At 38.9% G+C, this 26224-nt stretch overlaps 1 protein-coding gene across 1 annotated transcript in view; it reads left to right on the top strand.

Annotated features, from left to right (window-relative positions):
* Window positions 1–26224, top strand: part of Pde11a (phosphodiesterase 11A) — a 350018-nt gene that overhangs the window by 296962 nt on the left and 26832 nt on the right. Inside the window, exons 17-19 of the mRNA XM_090342568.1 lie at window positions 4272–4335; window positions 10321–10395; window positions 15129–15212. Of these exons, the coding sequence (XP_090198694.1) occupies window positions 4272–4335; window positions 10321–10395; window positions 15129–15212 (223 nt within the window). The remainder of the gene's footprint in view (window positions 1–4271; window positions 4336–10320; window positions 10396–15128; window positions 15213–26224) is intronic.

Consider the following 26224-nt stretch of genomic DNA (forward strand, 5'->3'; position numbering starts at 1 on the left):
GCTGGAAAGGTACAAGTTGGACAGAGACAGGATTTTTTTTTAACCTGAGGAACCAGAGTTACTCAGAGTACAGAAAAGTGGTAAGTTACTTTTGCTCTCCTTTAGAGATAATAAGCACTGTGGATAGAAACCAGCAGGAACACTGCGTGGGGCAGTAGTAAGGGCCTGTTCTATCTAGACTTTGCACAGCAAACCAATATTGTTACGCCACCCATTCTACATATCCTCCAGCACAGTAAGTGCCATCGGTCTTTCTCTCCTGGGCCATCCTCTCACTGTATCCATCGTCTGTCTCCTTTCTGTTCTCACACTACTAGGTTTTACTGGGAAGCTTATGAGGTCCTAATGTGGGCTCATTTAATCTGCCTCAAAACCAGGCAACCACTGAATCATGTCAAGTGTGATGCCTATCTTAGCCATATTTCTGCTATATATCAACTCCCCACCACTAGTTGAGTGTATTTCCTGCCTTCTTCCTTCTGGAGCTAACCTCAGTTGGAAGTCTCTTGAGGTTGCAAAGGGCTTAATCTCACTCCTCTCTGGTCAAATTATTTCTGGGTTACCTTTACAGATCTTTTCTTCATTCTTCCCAGAGTGAAAGAGCCCTCCTCTCTTCAAAATGACACCTCTACCCACACTAACATTATTGGCTTCTCATATCATCCTGCATACCATCCCTCTGTATCAATTACTGACCTTGACTTCCATTTTCCAAACTTTGTTTTCCAGCATTTGGGAGGATGAGGCACTAGGATCATGAGTGCAAGGCCCTAGCTGAAGCCAGACAGTGGCCAGCCTTTCTCAAGGTCCCAGCTTAATTTTGTCCACTTCTTGCAAGAATTTTTTTCATGTAATTTCTGTATTCCATGAATAATTATATACATTCTACAAGAATATATATGTATGTGTGAACTACCATGAAATGACTATGTAATTACTGTGAAATTACTAGGTAATATGTGGCTCTACTTCTCTGTGATGAATTAAATTATGCCTAGCCTCCTCTGAGCTCCAACTCAATGCCCATACTGACTGCACAGCTCTCCTTCCATCATCAACTTGTTTTGTCTTTCCCGGATATTTCCACAGTACTTACACACCTGTGTACCCCCAGGAACCACAGGAACACATTGTTCAGTGTAAACTTCTTTTGCTTTGTCCCAGTTTGTTTTTAATTTGTTTTTTGTTTACTAGTACTAAACCTTGAACTTGGAACTCAGGGCCATATGCTTTGGCTGAGCTTTCTTACATACAACTGGCCTCTACCACTCTCCATACCTCTAGTCATACCTTTTGCTGGCTAATTGGAAACTTCAGCTCATGCATGCAGTCACTAAATTTGAATGTATTATTAATATATTTTTTTAATTTGGGGGTGGTTCTGGAGTTAGAATGTAGGGCCTCTCGTATAAATTGCTAATTGTCTGAAAATTACAGAATTAATCAAGTTGATAGCAATATTTAAAATGTTCTGCTGCCAGTATCAGATATGCTGGTATTCAACCACTCTTTTTGCTCTACTCAAACAGACTGTGCATTCAATTTGACTAAGCTGATTCACTTAATTATAAATTAGGCTAAACTTGAACAGTTGATCAGTTTCCTCTTTGCTCCCTTGCTCTAGGAAATATAACTTCTTGCAGAAGCATAATTTTAAAAATAATAACTGTGCACTCTTCTCCTTTAGTACTCCTTTGTAAGTATCCATCCTTGCCCTTGTATTTCAGCTCTCCCTGTCATTCCTTCTTTGAGGCTTTCATCAGTTTATCCATATAATTGTTCCACTCCCTCCTTCCTTCAATGATCTTCATATCTATTCCCTAAAGTTCTAATTAGATCATTTTACCAGTCCTAGGGTTTGATCTCAGGGTTTGGGCACTGTCCCTGAGCCTTTTTGTGCTCAAAGCTAGTTCTCTACCATATAAGCCACAGCACCACTCCCAGCATTTTATTAGAAATAAGAATCTCATGGACTTTTCTGCCCAGGCTAGCTTTAAACTATAATCCTCAGATCTGAGCCTCCTAAGTATCTAGGATTACAGACATGAGCCACTGGTACCCAGCTAGATCCCTCTTAAATCCTTAACTTTGACTGATCTGCTCTGTGTTCACTTAATAAAAGCTGTAGCCAGTCAACCCATCCTACAACCTGCTCCTCTACTCTTAAAGCCTTCATTACAGCAAGGTATCTTTTGTCAGACGTTTTGACTTTCAGCCCTAACTTTGACACATCCAGCAATTGTAACTTTGGACAATTACCTAACTAATCAGAGCCATAATTTTTGATAGGTAGAGTGTAAATAATAATAGACTACCTATATCAAAAGTCTAGCACCCTGAAGTGATTGTTAAGAAAATGCTATATTAGAATCATCTGAGCACAGATGATATGCAAGAAACTTGTTGATAGGTTGGTTAAGGCAATTAAGAATTTGAGAAGTTTTAAATGATCAATTGAATAGAACTTAACTGATCGTGGAAATTATGATCCAAGTAGGAAACTTTGCAAAGGTGATTTTCTGTTCAGGAGGCACTGCCCAGCCCCACATGTTAACCCAGTCTTGTTCTAACAGATCCCAAAATGAGAAGTACCAGAATATAATAAGATGTGGTCCAGTAGCTTTGTAATAAACACGGAATAGTGAATTCTTTATTTGCCTCTACAAAGCTAATCTCTCCATTCTTTCTTTCTTCTTCTTCTTTTGTGGGTCATGGGAGCTTGAACTCTGGGCCTGGCCACTGTCCCTGAGCTCTATAGCTCAAGGCTACTGCCCTTATCCCTAGAGCCACAGCCTCACTTTCCATTTTCCAGTGATTAATGGAGATAAGAATTTCACATTCTTTAATGCCTGGGCTGGCTTTGAACTGCGATCCTCAGATCTCAGCCTCCTGAGTAGCTAGGATTACAGATGTGAGCCACCTTGTTCAACAATCTCTCCATTCTTTGATGTACTCATATATAAATAGGAATGAACACTACTGATAGCAATGAGGATTTACTTAGCTAGTAATTTGTTGGATAAGTACTTAGTACAGAGGTAGGTATATGGTGTGTGCTATGGAAACACTTTTAATACAAAGGATCAAAAATGAAGAGTAGACCCATGTGTTTTCCTTTCACATAATGCTTAAAGTTGTCTATTTTCTAAGTGCTGCTCGGATCTGAGAGGGCTGCTGATGCTGGCACAGCCTGATTGTGCCTTGAATAACCTATTGTTATTTGCTGAGCAGTCTTGCTCCCTGGAGAGGTTTCCCGGTGAAGTTAAACAAACCTCACTTCAGTGCAGCCTGCTTTGCCATCTGGGCAGCAGACATGAGTCAAAGGCATTGGGATCTGGCGTAGAAAATGTTAACACCCAACTGCAGGACAGCCCTCTGACCTTCAACAACACACCCTTTCTTCCAAAAGCAGTCAGCCAAGATGCGATCTCCCCAGCTCAAATACTGTATTACTTTTCATCACCTACCGCTAGTTTTAACATAGAGAAAGCAACTTTGGGACAAAGAACGTGTGTCTTGTTGGTCCCCCTCCCATCACACCAAAATTAGAACCCACCTACCATTTCTGCTCTTTCTGTATCTCCATCATTCCATGTAAGTTTTAGTAAGTCTGCCTCTCAAAGATCTTACTAAAATCATTTCTGTGTTTTCTTGCATGCTTAAACTAATGAAAGCTGTGCCGAAGGTGTTCCTTCTTCATAATGCTCATAAAACATGGCACCATCCAGGTAGTAAACTGGAGTGACATGGTATGGCTCCCATAAGTCTCAGCTCTTTGGAGCCTATGAAATAGGAGTACCTTGCAGCTTATGTGCCGTGTGTCTCTCCTCTTCGGTGTAGATTTTCTTCTGTTACCATCTATCAGTGAGAGGTCAGTAAATAGATTCACTGGACATGTGCATAGTGTTATATATTGATTCCCTGGCTTATAGTTAAAAGAAAAACACCAGCAACATTGTCCATTATAAATTATTTTAAACATTGCTTGCTTGGCTCAGGTGTAGAGAAAGGAGTGTTTTGCTTTCCTTGATTTGCTGCAGACCAAACAAAAAAGGGCCACCCGAGGGTGTGTAAGTGCTTTGTCTTCTCAGCAGTGTGGTGGTGTGCTAGAGATTCCAAGCACGGGGACTATAAACAGTGCTGCCCCTTGTTGAGGAAGAAGATGTGAGCTGGCCTTGTTTTCATTTTATTTATTTATCTATCTAGGATGGGTTTGTTTAGGAATGCTACAAAAGATCATTCAGGCTTTTTTGTTCGGTTCTGTTTTTCAGATCAATGTTAATGACAGCTTGTGACCTTGGAGCCGTGACCAAACCGTGGGAGATCTCCAGACAGGCAAGTAGTGATTAATGGCAGGGCTCAGCAGAGGGGGGATTGAGGATTGAGGGGGGGAAGGGGGTTGGGAGGGGGTAAGCTGAGTGAGACACTGAAACCCTAGTGGATTTGCATCCATATTAACATGTATAAAATAAACAGGCTTAGTCGCAATAGGGTTTAAGCACAGTCTTCTCTTCATTGAGCAATAATATTTCTGCCTACAAGATTTTTGTAATGTGATAAATCTAAACAATACTTTCACCATTTCTTAAGGAAAGCATTGCCAAAATAGTGTTTTTGAATAGATAATCATGTCTTTGTACAGGGTCTATTTCTCACATTAGGAAAGAAAGAGGATAAAAAGAAAACTGTTTTTTTCCCCAAATACTAGCTACATACCAGAGGTCTTTATGCCAAAATGTGTGACACCCAATTTCATTTGTATCACAATAGCTACACTTACATATTTGTGTTTTGGCCACCACAAAATTCTAGTTTCATGGCAACAATAATTCTCAACTATTGTTAACTATCCAAATCAAGGTCTTTGATTATGGTAATATTTAAAGGTTAATAGCTCTTTAAGTTTTCTCTCCTTTTAAGAATTTCATTTTGTTGTTTTGATGAAAGATCATGCTATGTTGCCTAAGTTGGTCTTAAACTCCTGGACTCAGACAATCCCCCCACTCAGCCTCTCTCCTTTTAGGACTGTTGGCTAAACCACTGAAGTGGTGTGAGATACCTACTGTGTGAACTGTGGGGCACCAAAATGGTCATTAGGTATCTTAAGATGTGACATTTTAGGAAAAATAAGATGCATCAACATATACCTGTTTGGGCACATTATCTCATTTAATACTACTTAAAACCCCTTCAAGGTAAGCAGAATAGCAAACACAAGTGGAGCCATGCCCTAGTCTGAAACTTGTAGCCACTATCTGAGAAGGGAAGACCATTTTGCCACTGTGATTAAAGAAAGTATCTGACTGGGGACCTGAGTTTTGGTCATCCAAATGACCCTAAATTCAATCACTAGAGTCCTTGTGAGCGAGAACAGAGAGAGATCATACCTTCAGAAGAGAAGGCAATGTGAGAAGTAGATGCTGAGACTGAAATGATATGGCCACAAGTCAAGGAATGCTGGCAGCTACCAGAAATGGAAAGAGACAAGGAGGAGATTCTCTTCACCTCCAGAGGGAGCCCAGACTACTAGCCTCTTAATTTCCGTCCAATGAACTGATATAGCTCACTTGGCATAAAAAGTCTTAAAGTTGGAAACAATTTTTGCAGCCTTAGGAAATAAATATCATTTATTACCTTTACTTCATAAATGAGAAATATGAGGTTTGAAAAGGATAAGAAATCTGAGATCCTGTAGCCAACAGGTAGTAGAGGTAAAAACACATCCTCGCCGGTTAGCCTCCAGGACTTTAGTCTCAAGAATGTTTTCCTACACAGAATGCATCAATCTGCAGTTTTAACTATGCCATATAGAAGAGACAGTCTATACAGAATAGACCATGCTACCACTAGACCTCGTGGTCCTCATGGTGTATGAAAATTGCTAATTTTGGACTGGGCAGATGAAGCAGCCCTATCTGCATCATTCTGGATCTCCTGACAGGGCCCTAGAACCTCTGACAATTAAACACCCCACTTTAATAATTCATTGGCTCGAACGTCATAGGACCCCACTTAACCAAATATGTGCCCACCAAGTAGAATGCCAGACATGTTGGAGAAACATGTCTACATGCTATGTTATTGATTCTAGCTATTTCAGTTTGTCGGTAATCACACCCACAGTCTTTTTCCCTACACAAAACATCTTGTATTGTCTGATGCATTTCTTCACTTTCTTGTATTTGAGAGTAAAAAACTATAACAACCAATTTTCCTTCCTTCCTGTTCTTTCCTTTCTCTCTCTCCCTCCCCCCTCTCTCTTTCTCTCTCTCCCTCTCTCATTCATTCCTGGTGCCTTGGGCCTCGCAGACATTTGAGAACTATATAGTCAAATCATTTCTCTGAGATATTTTTTCCTGTTAATAGATTTTGTTGCCTCTCATCTAACTCGAAATTTTTTAACTATAGGTTATTGGCCATACCTTTCATTACATTTTATTTCAAGAATGAATGAATCTTATTTGACCATTATTTAAAGGATACCTAAATTTTAATATTTGGTTTGAAGTTGAGAAAGAGCTTTATTTTCCATCTCTGTAAGACTTAGAATTTTTCTTATCTCTTCCATTTCTTATGGTAAGCCAGATAATCCTTTCCTGAAATCATTCCCTGAGATACAGGGAAGGTTAGCCAGCACCAGCCCTCGCATACTGCTAATAATATTTTTTCCAGTCTCTTCTCCTAAGACTGTAAGTTCAGTAAGAATATTGCTGTCTTTACTTCAGTAATAAGTGCACAAAATCATGTTACATAGATGCTCAGCCTGGTATAGTCTCCTGATTCAGACACCTGGACCCAAGCTGATGTTGCATATTTTAGGGTCTATTTTGTTTATCATTTCCTTTTTCTTTTTTTCTTTTCCCTTCCTTTCTTTCTTTCTTTTCCCTTCCTTCCTTTCTTTCTTTTCCCTTCCTTCCTTTCTTTCTTTTCCCTTCCTTTCTTTCTTTCTTTTCCCTTCCTTCCTTTCTTTTCCCTTTCTTTCTTTTTCTGTTTCTTTCCTTCTTTCTTTTCCATCTCTTTCTTTCTTTCTTTCTTTCTTTCTTTCTTTCTTTCTTTCTTTCTTTCTTTCTTTCTCTCTTTCTTTCTTTCTGCATCAAGGCCTTGTTTCCATAAAAATTTGTGTATTGGTCGAGGTTAGATTAGGCTCTGCTGCAATTGCAAATACATTCTGAAATTATAGAACTTATTTCTTGCTCACATCATAGTCTAAAGCAGATTGGGCTTCTGTGCAGAGACAAAGTGGATGGGAGGATGGAGGTTAGAAGCATCTTGGGAGGGTGGAAGACAAACAGAGAAGACAGGAAAGGCAAAGGGATGAGGTTTGAAGAGCCAGGACCCTAGCAATAGCCCACAGGGTACAAGAAATTTACACGGGAAAGTACTTGGAAGGAAAACAATCTCTACACTGATATTTTAGATTAACTTGGAAACCTCAGAAGATACTTGTAGGTGTTCTTCTCAGTCAATGGTATAAATATTATTTTTATAATTTTTTATGAGATGTTTCATTGATAAATGTAGAAAATCAAGATAGAGTTCAGGAAAATAAAAACATCACCATGGTTTTACAAATGCTTCTATCTGGATTCTTGTCACAATTCTAAGCTGGCATTCTACTTCATGTTTGTCTCAAATTGAGCAGGTTAAAATAATCTTTATGCTCTTTCTTGATTTCAAGAAACATTTTGACATATTGATGTGACCTTCTTTTAAAACCATAAATGTATTTCCAACTTCCCAGCTGTTGTTTTTCTAAATTCCTTTTCAAAATGCCTTTTCAAAACCTCATTTTAATCTATTACACTTTTCCTCCTCAGAAATATGACTCTGAGCATGTGGGTTTTTTTCCCCAGTGATCCCCAAGGACTGATAAGCATCCCAATTTCCTTCATTAATAAAAAGTTCAATCAGGAGCAACTTAATGTTCCTGATTGGGTTTTTAAGTACAAACAAAACAGTGGTAAGAGTTACGCTATGAAAGAAGCATTGGGAAGATACCCAGGACCTCTTTAGAAAGAGTAAGCTCAGGATTTTGTCTTAATTTCTCTGCTTTCCAAAGGCTGCAGACCTGTGTGGGATTCCCATGGTGGGGCACTTGATGTGTACATTTCCATTGTTTAATGTAAAAGACCCAGGTTCAGAGCCAGCAGAGGGAGAGTTCAGGAAACTGGATTAATGAGACGATACACTATGGGGATCATAGAGTCCTAGAGAACATACAACATACCAGTTAAGGGACTGTAGACAGATAGTGAAAGAGTAATCCTTTGAGTCACTTCCAATTATTTTGCTTAAATCATTACATATTAATTGTACAATTGTTCTTGTGATAGTTCTAGACATGAGTATAGCATCCTTTGGTCAAATCCATTCCTTCTATTCTCCAACTTTATCCCTATTTATGCGATTTAAATAGAGTTCATTGTATTATTTTCATACATGCATAATCTAGTTTGACATTTCCTACCAGCATTATCTCCTTCCCACACACTGGCAGCTTTCCTCATATAATCCCCTTTTTACATGCATATATACATATACACACATACACATGTCCAGGTAAGGAAAACACTTGAAAGTCTAATTTATCTCGAGTTAACATAATGACCTCCAGTTCCATCTATTTCCCTGAATATGGCAATTTTATTTTTTTAATGATTGAATCATTTCATTGTACATTATACCACATTTTCTTTATCCATTCATCAGTATATCCCACTACATTTATGCAACTGAATTCCTTAAAGGGACCCATGTTTCTTATTAGAAATCTGACCTTACTGGATATTTACTAGTTTTTCTCCCCCTAGTAAATGACTTTAACCTTGCTACTCTTATATTTCAGGGAAGGATGGTATAATATATTTAAATTTTATCTGTGATCCATTTTTGAGCTACACATAGATATCTTAAGTAGGGGTCCTTGACCAAAATTAAATCCATCTCACTTTTGCCAGACCTGATCTTTCTAAGAGCATAGGACAAAGAAAGCCTAATATAGATATTCAGGTTTTCTTGCAATTGTTCCTTCCAATATTTTGTAAATCCAGGTAGTTCATTCAGATCTTTCCTAGATACACACCTTGTTACTGTTCAACACTTATTTGTTAGATTAATTCCTTAAAATACACAAGCACACAAACACACACACACCTCACACATACACATACAATGCTGAGAAGGGAAGTCTTTGGAAGATAAAATAATCTCTTTAGTGGCTGCTCATCATCCACACTAATGGATGAATGGTAGGAAAACGAAGTTGTCAGTGGCCTGAGGGAAAAATATCCATTCCACTGTACTTGCAACAAGCAGACCCTGCCATACATGAACACTTCCAGGACACAGATTCAGATACCCCAAAGACTGTTGTTCAAATTAGATCATAATGATGTTTAAAAGTCTGGAGTGACCTAGAAAGCTTGCATTAATCTTGCCTCTTTTTTCTTCTTTTTAATTTAATTGTATTGTCACGGTGATGTACAGAGGGGTTGTTACAGTTACATACATAAGGTAGTATTTGTTGGACATTGTTACCCCTTCCATGTTTTTCTCCCATTTGACCTCCCCACCAAGTTGTAGAGTTCATTTCCAACACATTGTCTTGTGTGCTTATCCTCTTGATTGATCGCAACAGTGGAAAGTAGAGAATGCCCTGAGATTATCCTTCCCAGAGTGCACACAAATATTAGTAGAAGGAAGTTGGGTTGGATTTATCATGGCAAGAGAAAGCTATACTGAGATTAAAATATGCAGCAGTAAAGAATCTAAATAGAAGCCAGGCACTAGTGATTCACACCACTATCTTTAGCTATTCAGTTAAAGATTCTATTCAGCTAATAGACTGCAGCTATTCAGCTGCAATTCCAAAGATTGCAGCTTGAAGCCAGCTTGGGAAGACAATTCTATAAGATTCGTATCTCCAGTTAACCAGTCAAAAGTCATAAGTGGATATGTGAGTAAAAAAGCAAAGGGAAAAAATGAGGCCCCAGGTTCAAGCCCCAGTACCAGCACACACACACACACACACACACACACACACACATCTATAAAGACAACTGAAAATTGGTTATTACCACATAATAAAATAATATTGATACAAATTATTAAATTATTGTTGCATTTTCTGTTTAGAAATTTCTTCTAGATTATCTATTGGCATGCATTTAAAGGTTCCCATTAAAAGTAAATCAGGTTTAATGATTAAATTCTGCAACTCAAAGGGCTAATATACTTCCTTATCAGCTTTTTAAATGACTGTGTTGAAGATAACCTCCAAATCTCATGATGAGCTACACATAAAGTATGTCTGTCTTTCAGGTGGCTGAACTTGTGACCAGTGAGTTCTTCGAACAAGGAGATCGAGAAAGATCAGAACTTAAACTCACTCCTTCAGTATGTCATGCTTTCATTATCATGTATTTACCATTTTAAGTGACATTTCCAAAAATAAATCCAAATCACAACTTGAAGTTGGAAAGGCTTGAGAAAGTATTTAAAGAAGAACTCTGATAGCTTAAAACTTTAATCAAACTTAAATGCTAAACATTCTTATTCCCAGGTTTCTGATTAAGAGTGGTGCAGTGAGTAAAAGCATTTCTTAAACACCCTCAATGGAGCAAACCAGTAGCCATGAAGGAGAATGTGCCAAGTGGAATCTGAAAGATCAGACCCAGGGTTAGCATTTCATATCTGCCTTTGGTACTGTGTCATGGAGCTGGATTTTTGTCTTAAAGTTTTGAGCTTTCAGAATCTCAAAAGCAAATCATTTCCAACCAGTTTGTTTGCAAAAATGAAAATTTCAACTATTCTTAACTAATTACTTATGTAATAAAAGTCAGATTACATAGATTGAAACACACACCAGTCTTTTTTAGTGGTGTCACCAAATTTGGTTATAAAAACAAAGATATTAGTTTAAGAGATGTATATTTTATTTGTAAAACCTAGTGTAACCCAAATTTCTATCAGCTGCATATCTACTTTAAAATAAATTTTTTTGTCTTCCTTTTAAAAACTATTTCAGAGGCCAAGAGTTTTGCCTAGTGGTAGGGTGTTTGTCTAGCATACATGAAGACCCGGATATGACTTCTCAATACCACATACACAGAAAAAGCCAGAAGTGGTGCTGTGGCTCAAGTGTTAAGAGTGCCCAAGGACAGTGGCCAGGCCCTGAGTTCAGTCCACGGGACTGCCAAAAAAAAAAAGGGGGTGGGGGAAACTATCTCAGAGGCATATTCTGAAGGGTTTATAATGTAGCCATACCACAGGTTATTTAATTAAATAAAAGAAAAGTAAGGATGAGTAAATTGCTGGCATCAGTGAGCAGGCAGGTGCAGTAAGGCAGAATTAAGAGGCCTTTATCTGTAGGCTCAGGTAAAGTCTTTTCTGAAGACATGAACAGAATTAATTTTGTGGGGGAAACAGCTCTAAATGCTCCTGTACATTCACAAAAGGCTACTTATCACAGCTCACAATTGTTTCCCCCCAAGGATAGGCCTGCTGTTGGAATATGGCAGTCCTTTATTCATCCTTTCCAGAAGCTTCTGGAAGTGCTGGCAACAAGGCAACAAGAGCTAACATCCAGTGTGTCTACTTTCTCTCAACATTTAGGAAGGAAATTGTCCTGGAAATCCCCCTCTCCCCTCCAGATGTCATAGTGCTAGAGGTTATCCCAGTAACTTTCAGAGACAAAAGCTAGTCTGGACCACAACCAGGATAGTTCTAGAAACAGTGAATTAATAAAATGCTTGATCACCTCTGTGTACCAAGTATAGGACCAAGCACTGAAATGAGGGAGACATAAGCCTCCCTGCCCTCTTAGACTTTGTCACAATAAATAAATAGTCATGAATAAATGCTAGATGCAAAATGCTGCAAAGGGAAAGCACAATATAGTTCCTATACTCATTTTTCTTAGGCCACACATTGGTTAAGAAGTGATTAGTCCAAGAAAAACATTACCCTTATGGTCAAGAGATTTCAACATGTGAGCTAGAAAAACTGACATTCTGACTATTCCCAGGCAAAAAGAATGAAGTCAGTGCCATTCCAATTACCATATTCAAAAATAGAATCCAATTGGATCACAGACATGTGTGATAGCTAAAACAATAAAATCTTTAAAGAAAACATACATAGAAATCTTCGAGGGTTTGATTCTGCCATGATTATCTGAGATAACAGAAGCCTGAGAGACAAAAGAAGGTATGACCCAGAGATTCCAGTTCACAGGTTGAATTGGACTTCATCAATATTAAACTTCATTGAAGCTAAAAATTTTGTGCATCAAAGGACACCATCAAGAAAGGAAAAAAGATGATTTATAAAAAGTGAAATTATTTATGAATTGCATGTCTCACAGTCATCTGGTATTTATAACATGAAAAGAGCTACTCTGGCAAAAATATAAAGACAAACAGCTCAGTCTAAAAGTTAGGCAAAGGATCTGAATAGATACATTTTTCCTAAGAAAACGTTAAAATGGCTAACACGCACATGAAGATTACCAAAATCATTAGCTATCAGGAAAATGCAAATGGAAAACACACTGAAGTAGTATTTCATACCCACTGGGAGGACTATAATTTAAAAAATAGATAATGGCAAATGTTGGTGTGGTTGTGGAGGAGTAAATATTCATAAATTGTTGGTGGGAATGTAAAACATCTAAACTGTTTTGAGAAGCAGTTTTGTAGTTATCAAAAATTAAAACATATGGTGGTTCACACCTGTAATCCTAGCTACTCAGGAGACTGAAATCTGAGGACCATGGTTCAAAGCCAGCCCACTCAGGAAAAGTCCCTGACACTCTTATCTCCAGAAAAAAAACCAAAAACAAAAACAAAACAGAAAACTAGAAAGTGGGACTGTGGCTTAAAGTGGTAGAGTCTAGAGTGAAAGAGCTCAGGGACAGCATCCAGGTCCTGAGTTCAAGCCCCATAACTGACAGAAATAATTTTAACATAAAGTTACCAAATGACCCAGGGACTCTATTTTTAAATATATCCCCTACCCCAAGATAAAACACATATACCCAATCAAAAACTTGCACATGAATGTTCATGGAAGTGTTACTCAAAATAGTCAAAATGTGAAAACAACTCATTTTATTCATATGTCTTTGAATAAAATTTGTTGTGTCTAAACAATGAAAAATCACCATTTGGCAGGAAATAAAAAGATAATCGAAGTACTGATGCATGTTATATGAATGAACCTTGAAATTACTATCCTAAGTAAAAGAAGCCATATATGATTCCTTTTTATGAAACATGTAGGACAGGCTCCTTCAGATGGCACATTAGTGGAGATTGTCTAAGATTAGATGTTCAAGAGAAAATGACGAATTATTAGTATTAGCATGGAATTTCTTTGGGGGACAGTACTCAGGTTCTAAGATCAATTATGGAATAGTTGTACAATTGGGACTAAAAGACTGAATTTTAAAAGTATTTGTATATAATATTTATCATAAAGGGAGTAAACAAGCAATAAATAAATAATTTAGATAACAGAAAGAACCATCAAAAAATGGAATAAACCACTACAGTTTGAGCATAGTTTCAATTTGTCCCCCAGGACTAAATATGTTGAAATTTCATCCCCATTGTAAGGCATGCAGAGACTGGAACTTAATCTGGCCATGTTTAGAAGTGTGGGATCTTTGGGGATTAGGATTAGAGAAGTCACTAGGGTAGAGCTTGTTTCCCCATGTCTGAGTCACCATGGCTTCATAAGAAGAAGAGACGGCTAAAGGCACGCCTGTGGACACCCTGTCTCTTGCCTCGTGATACTTATGCTACCTCAAGACTACCAGCAACAAGACCATGACAAATATGAAGCCTTGAAGTTCCAGAACTATGAGCTACATAAACTGATTTTTTTAACTTCTTAGCCTCTGGTATTTTATTGTAGTAACATAAAACAATTATACATGGAATGTTTGTAGAGAACCAACATTCAGGTAATTCACAAAAATGACCACTTTCTCCAGCATATTTCACAGTCTTCTCTGAATCACAGTCTTCTTTCTGAATATTTCACATCCTATATTGGAGATAAAGAGGAATGGAGGCATGGGAGCCAGTGGTGTACTCTCTAGTTCAGAAATATCGTTCTCAGATTTGGCAACTACTGATGTCTGCCCCACTACTTCAACTGTGGCTCATAAATCTTAAGAATGCAGGCTTTCCCAACATCTCCGAACCAGAGATAGCTTATATGTGCCTCCATAAGGTGAAAGAATGCCAAATCATGTGGACACCACATTTTACCTACAGGAAAGACACAGTCCTCCTCTAGGATGAAATGAGATACATTTCAATAGTGTCACATCAATTGAGCACAAGGTAGCTTTTTTCTTGAAGAACAAAGGGAGAGGTATATTTTATCTCTCCAGTTCCAATTGCTTCCCTTGCCAAGACTCCCAACAGAAATAAGTCAGTCTCTTTTACTCAAAAATATATCTAAATTCTACTAAATATGTAACATCATCAAATTTAAATGGGTACCTCCACCCATACATATATAGGAATCTATTCATGACAGAATTTACTAAAAAGTTTACATAATTGCCAAACTAACATTTCATCCTCAAAAATTAATATAGTTTTCTATTTTTTAATCTTTTATTATGTTTAAATAGTTGCTCAAAAAGACTTCACTTCAACTTGTCAGTTTATGCATATGATGCATCTTCATTTCTACTTTTAAAAAATGCTTTAGGAACTTTTTCTAACGCTCCTATTCTGTCCTACCCTCTCATTGTAAAAATAAAAGTCCCTTATTATTTTTGTGACAATATAACATGTCCCTTTCCCTTGGATTTGTACCCAGCTCCCAGTGACCTGATGATCTGATTTACTAGCAGTCAGTTATATCTGAAGACAGATTTTGGCCCTAGGAGCTGTGTACTATAAAGTTCAAATATATTCGCTTACAAATCCTTCACCTTTAGTGAAAATGCTTGATTTTCATCACAGATGAAGGAAAAGCAAGAACATATAAAGATTGATTGCGATATGCGAAGTATTCAGTTGGTAAAAATTGGGCCGCTGTGACAGTGTTTGACAAAGCACCTATAAAATACTTCGGTAGTAAAGCAAGATTTTCCTCCTCCATTCTAGGCTATTTTTGACCGGAACCGGAAAGATGAGCTGCCTCGCTTGCAACTGGAGTGGATTGATAGCATCTGCATGCCCTTGTATCAGGTAATCTTGACTTGGGAGATTCCATATGTCCTCACTGAGCCAGGAAAGAAAGCCTGGGTGAAAAGCACTTCCAGAAGCACGGGTTTGAGAAGGTCCTTTCAGGATATGTACTTTGCAATTGTCTTTTCTCAGATTTCTGACCCAAGAGTTGGTCCCAGGGAGCTGGGATGTAAGCTCTCCACCACCTTCTACAGCACCGTCTCCACAGGCCTCATCTTCCTCTTCTGTAAACCAAAGATAATAATATTTTACTTCAGTATTTCCCAACCTGTATTCCCCAGATCAAAGGTATGCAGACATTGTCTAGTAGCTGTCCATCTCTTCAAAAACCAACCAGTAAGTACAATAACAAAGGAACCCCCCCCACACACACACACACATTTTCTCCTGAAAATGTTGCAAGACTATAGAAGTACTACAGGAAAACAGCATGTTTAACCTTCCTTAACGTTCAATTTTCCTAATATATTTGACCATGGGATTGTTTTCCTTTTTTTTCCCAGCCATTTTTTCTTTGACTTTTATTAATGTCATGAAACATGGTTTTCTGCTATGACCCCATGATCTGGACCACCCAGATTTTGGAAGGACCTTCCATGTAATTCTGCCTCTCTTTGAGATGCATGTGGGGCAGCTATCCCCACCAGTGACTTCTAAGTGAGCTGCACTAATGCTTTCTGCATCCCAGGCTGCCTGGTGTGCAGAACCTGCTCCTGGCAAGGAGACCCAGGTCAGCCTAAAACTGTTCATACTGCACTTGGTGAGTACCAGTGAGGACTGGCATCAGTTAAACGTGAACAGTTTTGTGTACATTGGTTTTTAATGCCACTGCTAAGCATTTGCTTTCGTCTGTAAAACCTGGCAAGTTCTTTACCCCCAACCTAGCTCAATCAAACTGAGCTGTGTTTCTAACTTCAAAGCAAGAAACACGCAGGGAAAGCAAAACCTCTTTAGTTTCTCACTCTGTGGAACTCCATTAAAAACCCAATATTGCTTTTTAAGGACCTCATGACCATTAAATCTCAAACTTAGCTACTACATTATTTTCAGTACTTTTAGGAACTGCTGAGCCTGTCACAGTACCCTGAAAACAAACAAACAAATTAGAACACTGTCTTAAAAGATGAAAATACAAGTTTTATTAACAAGAGTAAAAACTCAATTTTGTTTTCTGTGATCCATTATATGCCTGCTTGCATCATATCAGCCAGACAGAGTTTTCAAAGAATCTGAAAATCAATTACTTTAGTTCCAAACCATCATAATGTTCTTTCATAAGAATGAAAGTTCTGGGGAGAAATGAAAGCGATGTTGCTTTCTTCAGAGAGGATCTTGACCCTCTTTCCATCCTGTCTGTTCTCCCATCATGGATGTTGCTGCCTTGGCCCCCTGTATGACACCCACGGCATCAGGTGTCAGGTGTCTCTTCCTTTGCTCAAATGATCTTGGCTGCCCACGGTAAATTATGTTTTAATGTTACCCAGTTTCCTGTGTGTACTTAAACAATAAATGAAATTATTTTTGCTTGCCAGTAGTAAAGCTTAGGAGGTTGAAGACATGTGTATATGTGCTTCTTTTTTAAGTTGGTGTTCTGCTTTGCAAAGTTACTTTGAGGTGATCCAGAAATATAGTCTTCCTGCATGATAACTTACAGGCGGTAAATGCTAGGAAAGATCCTCAAGCTTTTCCATGTTAATCTGTTATATTGCTGACTCAATGAGAAATTATTTTAATTATCATGTACCTCCTTTGAAATCTTCAGTTTAAAAGGAAGTTACTTAGCACAGGAGCCACTGGCTCACACTGTAATCATAGCTACTCAGGAAACCAAATTCTGGGGATTACAATTCAAAGCTAGTCCTGGCAGGAAAATCTCTAAGAGTCTTATCTCCAATAAACTACCTAATAAAAGAAAAAGCCAAGTGGAGCTGTGACTCAAGTGGTAAAGCTCTAGCCCTGAGCAAAAGAAGCTCAGGGACAACACCCCCGCCCTGAACTCAGGCACCAAGCCTCGCAACAAAAAGGGGGAGGGAGTGTCGGGGAGCAGGGGAGAGAAGTTACTTGAATTTAAACTGGAAATAGGTAATAAGGTAATATTACTATATCCGCCTGACTTTTCACATCTGTTTTACTTTATTATTCATCTGAAAAGTTAGATATACCTCCTGTCTTTACCTGCAAAAAATGGAAATATACAAAGTTAAATAATGCATTAGAGTTGTGTCCTGGGCACCCATGGTCTTTGTTCTGAGGCAGAGGATCCCAGCTTCAGCTTCTCACATTTCATGGAAATTTCTCCCTGTTTTGTTTTTCCTCTCTCTTGGAAGAAGATGCCACTCTAAAGGGGAATGAGCTCTTTTAAAATTCCTTATCACCACTATTTTTTATTTACCTTCTCAATATTATTTGTACTTTTTTCTTTTTTAATTTCTAATTTTATTGTTAAGGTGATATACAGAGGGGTTGCATGTTATAGAAGTCTGGTAATAGGTACGTTTCTTTTTGAACAGTGTCACCTCTTCCCTCATTCTCTCTACATTATTTACCACAATTTGAAATCAAATTTCAAAAGAGCAAGGAAAGTCACTGATATGACACTGGTCATAAAAGTAGCACAGCTGAGACCACTCAGATGCTTCTCAAAGACAGCTTGAGGTTTGAAACATGGAAGAGCAACAGTCAAGGGTCTGAGATGGAAGAAAAAGGAAGAGATGCAGGTGACAGAATCCTGGCTGTGAATGGGCTGAAATAGTATGTTCTGAAATTCAGAGCCCAAGAACCCAGCAAGGCCTTCTCAGGTAGATGGAACCATGGCAAAAGGGCACAGAACAGGACAGGAGAGACAGGAAGTCTCTCTAGTGGCCATGGCCCTAACCCTACCTCAAGGTTGTGGGTAGAGACAGGAAGAAATTTTTTGTAGAACTTAAGCAAACAGATTCTCATGGAGAGAGTCAGGCCATTCTCTAACCACTTACAGTGTGCACAGATGAAATATGGAGACACCAGAGGCAGCTACAGTGTTACAGGGACAGGACAAAGTTGGGAGGTAGACATGTGGCTAAGTTGGAGATGTGGATATGGTTTAGTAGAGCACATTTACTTCATTGATTTTCACTGGATAGATTGATTTTTCTACATGATTTTAAATGATTATGCTTGTCAAATACCCTAATAGGTCAGGCTATGTTTGTGTTGCTGGGAGATGAGTCTTGTTTTTGCTCCAAGTGAAGGAAAAAGAGTAGTAAAGCTATTACTCAACTCCCTGAAGGGCCCCTCATCTCTAATCCCAAGTGGGAACCACACCTGTTCACTGCATTGAAAATCAAAGCTATATGTGAAATGGCTTCCATTTCTAGTCTGCTTGTGGCTGTGTTAGGGAAAAGCAATGAGAAGCCCCCAAAATAACCTATTTATAAGGAAGTTACAGGAATCATCAAGTAATTAGCTGAAAGGGATGGACAGAAAGAATATGAAAACACATAGGGTGAGGGTGTAGGTCAGCATGTAGTACTTACTAGTATTCTAAGGTCCTGGGTTTAATTCTTAGTGCTAACTAGATAATCAATAAAGTCAAAAGCAATGGTGGATAGGTCCTGTTCACCTGATGCAGTGTCAACACATCTCTAGTGGCGAATGAGAACATGAACCTAAGGCATTGCTTTAGTGCTCTCTGCATGCTGGTGGGAAGGCACGCCAAAGACCTGTCCTGTTCCATGAATAATTACTTAGAAGCTATGTATACACATTGAAGCACATAGTTTTTCAGGAGTCATTATCTTTTTAGTCTTTAAACTTTTCTCAAAAAGAGAGAAGGAAATAAAAAATGAAGGAAAGAAGGGGAAAAGAAAGGAGGGAGGCAGGGAGGGAGGGAGAAGTCATGATTTATCTGTGACAGCATTTTAATCAGGAAGCATATAGGAAGCTGAGAGTGGGCAGGGAGCCATTCAAGCATGGTCCCCAAGAGAAGACTAAAGCCCTGGTTAGTTAGCTCTGTCCTAGCAGGGTATCTCAGAGGAATACATTGACATCTGATTCCAGAGCTTTCTGCTGTCTTTGCACCCTGCTGAGGAGCCATTAGCCTGCTGCTCAACATCTTTGGAAGAAAAAAATAAGTAAGAAAGAAGAAGAAGAAAAAAAGACACCATCAAACTTTGAAGTCATTGCTGTAGAGCCTTAGGGATAAACAGAAACCCCAAAGTCACTGGATCATTCTAAGTTTCTCTTTGCAGAACCAAGCTGAGTTTCTTGCTCCTTATTTTCATTCGCCACTGAAACCTCAGTGTACACAGAATGTCAATGATGCACAGAAGCATTATAAATCTGCTTTTAAGGATTGAGAGATTTCATTTTTATTATGAACATTTTCATTATAATCAAAATGTCAGCTTATCCCAAACTGGCTTTTGATTTGGGGGTGGACTTTCTTGCAGATAAAGCTAAAGGGCTAGATCTGGGCAGCATCTAGCAGAAAATACTTTCACCATTAAGGGAGGAAGTTTTTGGTAAAAGTAGGTACTTGTCTATAAAGATCTCATAAGTTTTCTGCAATTGACAGGGCTTCTGGTGTTAACAAAGTGATAACTTTTCCATCTCCAGTCATAATATTCATTTTGGCAAAATGCATTCCTCATGATGCAGTGGTTAACATGCTCACTGAGAGGGGCGAAACATCTCTAAATTACACAGGAATCTACAGCCACTGAGAGTTAGAAACTGCTAAACTGCAAGAGAAGATTTAAAGTGCACCATGGAACAATGTCTCGATGCTGATCAAACACGGTAAAACCGCTTGCAATGTTTCTCAGTGCTCTGTGGCTTGTGACGGAGTTTTTTAAAAAGGAATAACGAATGAGCTACAGAACGAATAATTAGAGCTTAAAATCATCTCATCATCTGCTTTCAAACAGACTACCAGGACAGACTGTGCATAGAAAGAAGAAAATCTTCATTAGCTATTTTCCAGGAAGAGACAGAGGGAGGAAAAGTCAAAAGGAAGGAAAGAAAGGAGGGAGGGAGGGAGAGTGGGAGGGAAGGTAGGAGGGAGGGAGGGAGGGAGGGAGGGAGGGAGGGAGGAAGGAAGGAAGGAAGGAAGGAAGGAAGGAAGGAAGGAAGGAAGGAAGGAAGGAAGGAAGGAAGGGAAAGGAAAGGGCTGACCATGGATATGGCTATCTTGCACTGGTCCTGGCTGCTGAAGTCTGTGCAGTCCCTGTAAAAGACTTTTTGTGACTCTCACGTGCTTCCTTTGCTTTAGCATTTGCCTACTTCCCCCTGGGCTGCCCACAAACATCTAACTACGTTCTCATCTCTACACAACTTCCTAAGGTCTTCCTAACATGCTGCCTACGTAGTGTTAACTTGCTTTAGGAAAATTCTCTCTCCATCCTCAAAGAACATGGAGGCAGGATGCTCACTTCTGATCTTCCCTCTTTCACCCCTCTTCTATCTTCCTCTATCCTCTCTTCTCTCCTCTCATGTCTCTCCCCACCTCTTCCCTAACATAACAGTGGAAAAAATGTAAGTTTCCTTTTGATGGTCTGATGGGAACCATCCTTATATGGATAGTCGCCTCTAAGCTCTTCTAACAAGAGCTTTGCAGTGAGCTACATGTTCTGACTTAACCAGCCCTGCTTCCTCTACGCGGGTAGAGAATTCTGGAATTTGCTTCACCACAAAATGCTGACAGTCAGGGCCTTGTCTTTCAAAGCAGAATGATAAGCTGATGCATGGCTGTTTCTAACAGAAATCCACTATTTGCCTGAAGGAAGGAAGCCAGGTGAAATGATGCGTGGCAAGTCACAGGCACTATGACTGGCACAGAATGATAAATGCATGGCTTTCTTCTTTTCAAACTATCATCCTTGTTACACAGACTCTACCTGAATCCGAGTGCTTATCTCCAGAATATGCAATGCATTATAAGTCAAACAGGAAGAGAACTATAAACATTCAAAGGGGTCAGTTTTACATAGCTTACAGGCCCCTCCACTATGGACATCTAAACAAAGGTCCTTCTTTCGGGAGGGTGGGGGAGGACTGGACTGGTCATGGCATCTCCTTGCTTTAAAACCTCAGGTTGCCACTGCCATGCATTAGGTGCTTCCAGGTTCCTCTGTGTGCCACCTCACACCCCCAAAACCTCATCTCTCTTCACCTTCCCACTTGCTTACTGAAGCATCCAAAGCCCAGGACTCGCTAAGCCGTTTGTCCATCTTCCTTGCCTATACCTATGTCTCCCTCCCTCTCCACTCTGCCTAACCCGTCACTTGTCCTCAATATTTTGTGGCACTCTTTCCATCTCTCCATAGTCATTGTCTTCCTGTCTGTCTTCCCTACAAGAGCATCTACACCTACACCACACATAGTGCCTCACACGTTACAGCAGCTCAGTAAATGTTTGCTGAACAAATGAATGATGAGATGAAAAGTCAATGGTGGGATGCAGTATAAGTAGTGGAATGTATGAATTAAGGTTTAATGCCATTTTAAGTTATCACTTATAAATATAAAAACCCTTTTACCACAGTATGCACTGTTATATGCCTTCCAATAATCTAAAGTATATGGCCTATGATATCTTTTTAGTAAGTGGTTTTGTTCTCGTCTTGGCTGAATTAGCTCTTAATTCTACTATAAAGGCCAGTTTATAGCCATGAATTTTTCAGAGCTTTGACTATTTTCAGCTGGGAAATGCATTAAATTTCTCTTATCTGGCACAGCCAGAAAATGTGATATTAGAGTTATTTTAATTTCCAAGATAATAAGATCAGGCCATCATATGTCATACATTGATGTGAAGAAACTGTGTACATAATTATACAAGTATATATTGTGTTCATATGAGTTCAAAAATTATAATACAATATAATGCACTAATTTCATCAGGATTAAAAATCAAGGTTTCTTTGACTTAGAGGACTTTTGGGATCCTCTGGTGCCTAACAGTTATTTATACAAACATCAAATACTAGAGTGTTGTATTTGATGTGCTAGAATAGGATGGAGTCTCACTGGCAAACAGGCAGCAAAGTCGATGTGACCTCCTGCCTCCTGCCTCTGGCCTGACTGTCTCACACCCTGGGCTGCACCTCAGAGTTCTCCCTGAGCAGCTGATATATCAGGATGCTTAGTTTTGTAGAAAAGTGTTTACCTTCAAATGTGAGTTTGAATTGCTAAAACAACCAACTCTTTATATATATTCTTATAAATAGAATACCCTTTAACTTGCTTTATTTCATGCCACTTGTTCTTTTCTTTACACAAGAGTACTGGATACATTCTATTCATATGCATTTTATGAGCCTAAAAACTGCCATCATGAGTCTGCATTAAAATCTTGGAATCTGGTGAAAAATTTATAACATAGTCCCTAATAAGGTTTTTGAAGATGGAATTTTAAGATAAGATCTACTTCTCTGTATCCAGCTGACCAACATAAATCACTCCCCATCTAAGAGTATTTCTATTTTAAAACCAGAAAGCTAAAAGTCACTCAGCTCCAAGTCCATACAAAGTCTGAGATCTTGTCTTACATTACTTTCCAGTCCCTTTACAGGGCACACTTGAAAATCTGGTGCACCTCTTCTTCTCTTACTTCTTAAGAAAGGCAAGATGGAAAAAAAAGTAAAGGGAGAGGAGGGGAAGGAAAGAAGGAGAAAGAGAAGTGGAGAAAGAAGGAAGAAGAGGAAGAAGGGAAGAGAAAGAGGGACACACAGACTCGTAGTCAATTAGGAATGGCATAGGGAAGAGGAAGAAAAACGAAAGGAGGAAAATTCTAGACTTTCTATTTTCCAAGATACAAATGAAGACCTCTCTTAACATTGTTTTTTTTCTACATTGTTAATGACTCTCTAAAATTTTGCAATGTTGAGCTTATGGGAAATGAGGCATGATAAACAGAAAGCATTCTTATTATGCTATTGCCAAACAGAATCATCTGAACTATTCTAAATGTTTCCTGAGATAATTCAAGAAGACGCTATTAGATCCTCAGCTATCACTACTCTTGTGTTTAATTATCAGAGCTGCAGCCTCATAAACATTAAATAAATCATTCAAAGCACATTGCCTCCTCTAGTAAATGGATGCTAAGCTACAAAGCAATGTGATCGAAGGCAGGCTTCAAACCTCATCCAACAACCAACTCGGCAGCCACAAGTTGAGTCTAAAACAGTGCTAAAGACTTCCGTTGGAACCAAGGTTTTAGAAAAGAACATCAATATTCCAGACCTTCAGATACCAGAATGTCCTTATATACACTTGCCAGAAAACAGACATCTACTAAATAGATGATGTGCGTTTGCCATTAGATGAGGTCTTAAATTTTAAGGTTCACAAAGTACTTTTATACATATAATTTGCTATATGTACAATTTCTTTAATTCTGGGAAGGAAGAAATGACTTCACCATTAATCCCATTTTGACTGGGGGAAAAATGGCTTACCTCGTTGTTTAGGTGAATAGGTGAACTTAAAGTTGCTTGGCATTTGTTCACTCAGAGGACCTGGAAATAATCTACCTGCCTGAGTTGCTCTGTGGCAGACATCAGTGTTTCTATCCCCTCTCACAAATAAGGAAGTAGGGAAGTGATTTTTCCATCAATCGGGAGAGGTTCATCATCTGGAATGCAAAGAGAAATGAACTACAGGACTATAAAAATCACAGAAAAGAAAGGATTATTCTCCAAGTCCATGACCTAATAAGTCATTGGCTGCAGTCTTACTGCTACAAATGACCAGAACAACTGAAAATTCTAAATAGGAAGGAGAAACAAACACAGACATTCTAAGAAAGAGTACGTAGGAAAGAGAAACAAGACCAAGATAAATGTTCAACATGAATGGACAATACAATTTCTTCTTCCCTTCAACTGGTGATCACTGCTGGCTCATAGGTTTGACTTCTTAAAACACTTTAGCCTTGCAAAGTGACTGTCTTTTTGAAGCAGATGAACTGATGCTGGATCATTTCAGCTTGCAACCAGTATGGACCAAGGAAAGTAAAATGTTTGGAAGTTCTTTCAGAAAAGTGCATGCACATGTTAAAGCCCTCCAAGATATAGGATTTTTTTAATTGCCATTAATATCCCTATCTGGATCTGAATAGCCAGCCTTCCCATCTGAACTTCCCTATCTCTGTTGAGAATTTGGATCTGAATGGCCAACCTTCCCATCTCATCAGTGTAGCATTTCTTGAGCACTCTGTGTGTGTTCATGACCCTGACAATGAGATTGTTTTTGTGCAGATGTGTTTTAGCAGCTGGTGTGCAGGTCATATTTATGCTATCAGCACTTTCATGAGGTTACCTTAAGCAGAAGCAAACACACTGCTGTAATACCATAAGCTTTATTCTGAGTAAATGTGCAGATCCTCTATAGGGTAGGAAAGTAAAACCCTTAAGGTTAGGTTTTGAGTGAAACTGGATTTACAACTCAAGATATTTGATTTTCAGCTTAGGGTTTGTCCCAGTATATCCTGTTATCTATGTATAAAAGTTGACATATATTATTCTCTGAAGTTTTCAGAACTATTTGGAAAGGACCAAGTGTCAGAGGGAATCCCCATGAGCAGTGAGAAGATTTTAAATAAGCAGAAAGTCACTGCACCCGAGAGTTTCTTTAGAAGGCAGCATGGTGAGTCAAAATGCTTCTAAGAAGAGGGAAATGGAATGAAAAGTCAGCAAACAAGGTAGAAAAGACAGACCCAAGAGGCCATGAGAAACTGAACAGGAAATCTGAAGGAAGATAAATGGATAATTTAACAGCCATTCAGTTTTTAAGAAAGACAAAGAATAAGCTACATTGCATCAGAAAAGGACTCGCAATGATGATGGATGGGCCCCTTCAAATGAGCGGGAGCACAACAGGACCGCCATCCCCTGCAGAATTCCCAGCTGAGGGCAAATCTGAGGAACTAAATAAGGATATGAGACTGATAGGGATTGAAGAGTTTTTCAAAGTCTATTTAATGACCAGGCAGGAGACATTGACCACTTTTCAGAGGAAATGCTGAAAAGCAATGACAAAGTAGCCCTTAGTAGCAATGGGCAGGTGACCGGGGGAAGAGGCATTCCTATTCAGGGTTGTCGCAAGATATGAGGAGCATTAAAATAATTCTGGAATGATGGCAGTAAAGCACTACATTGTTTTGACCTTTATGAAGTAAGCATTTATCTTTACTATACCAGTGCTAATAAGCTACTTGCATCTAACTAATATCAGCTGCCTTATTGTTTAATTATTCTAACACATGATCAGTAATTCCTTGATTTGTGTTTAGCTTTGGAATAAAATACTCTAAAAATACAAAAGACATAAAACATTAGAGAAAAATGATTCTGCTTCATACTTTTGTCTAGGGATGATCCTTGGGTTTGTTCTAAGAACCTCATGCTTGTTAGGTAGGCAATCTCCAGCCACTTTGTGTATTGCTTTACATTTTTGTTTTTCTTGAGTGAGGGTCTTGCTTTACGCCTAGGACTGCCTGGACTGTGATCCTCTTATTCCCCGGTAGCTGAGATCACAGGCACAGCACAATGCCCACCACTGGTTGAGAAGTCCCACAAATATTTTTGCCTAGGCTGATTTCAAACCACTATCCCTTGATTTCCACCTTTCATGGTGTTTGACCACCAATATGAAGGTTTGTTTGGTTTGGTTTGGTTTGTCATTCCTGGGACTTGAAGTCAGGGCCTGGAAGCTATCCTTTTTGTGCTCAAAGCTAGTTCTTCTACCATTTGAGCCACAGCACCAACTTCTGGCTTTTTCTGAGTGGTTCACTGGAGATAGGAGCCTCTTGCAGTTTTCTGCTTGGGCTGGCTTGGAACTACAATTCTTAGATCTCAGCCTCCGGAGTAACTAGTATTACAGGCATGAGCCATCAGCCCCTGACTCAGTAAGAAGTTTTTATTTATAAAAATCTATGAGTATTTACTTTTTAGCATTCATAGGGTTTGAATCCAGAGCTGCATGCATGCTTGCTAGTCAGGTACTCTGTCACTCAAGCCACATACAAC

The sequence above is a fragment of the Megascapheus bottae genome, chromosome 12 (genome assembly GCF_031878675.1).
Source record: "Megascapheus bottae isolate mThoBot1 chromosome 12, mThoBot2.hap1, whole genome shotgun sequence".
Lineage (NCBI taxonomy): Eukaryota > Metazoa > Chordata > Mammalia > Rodentia > Geomyidae > Megascapheus > Megascapheus bottae.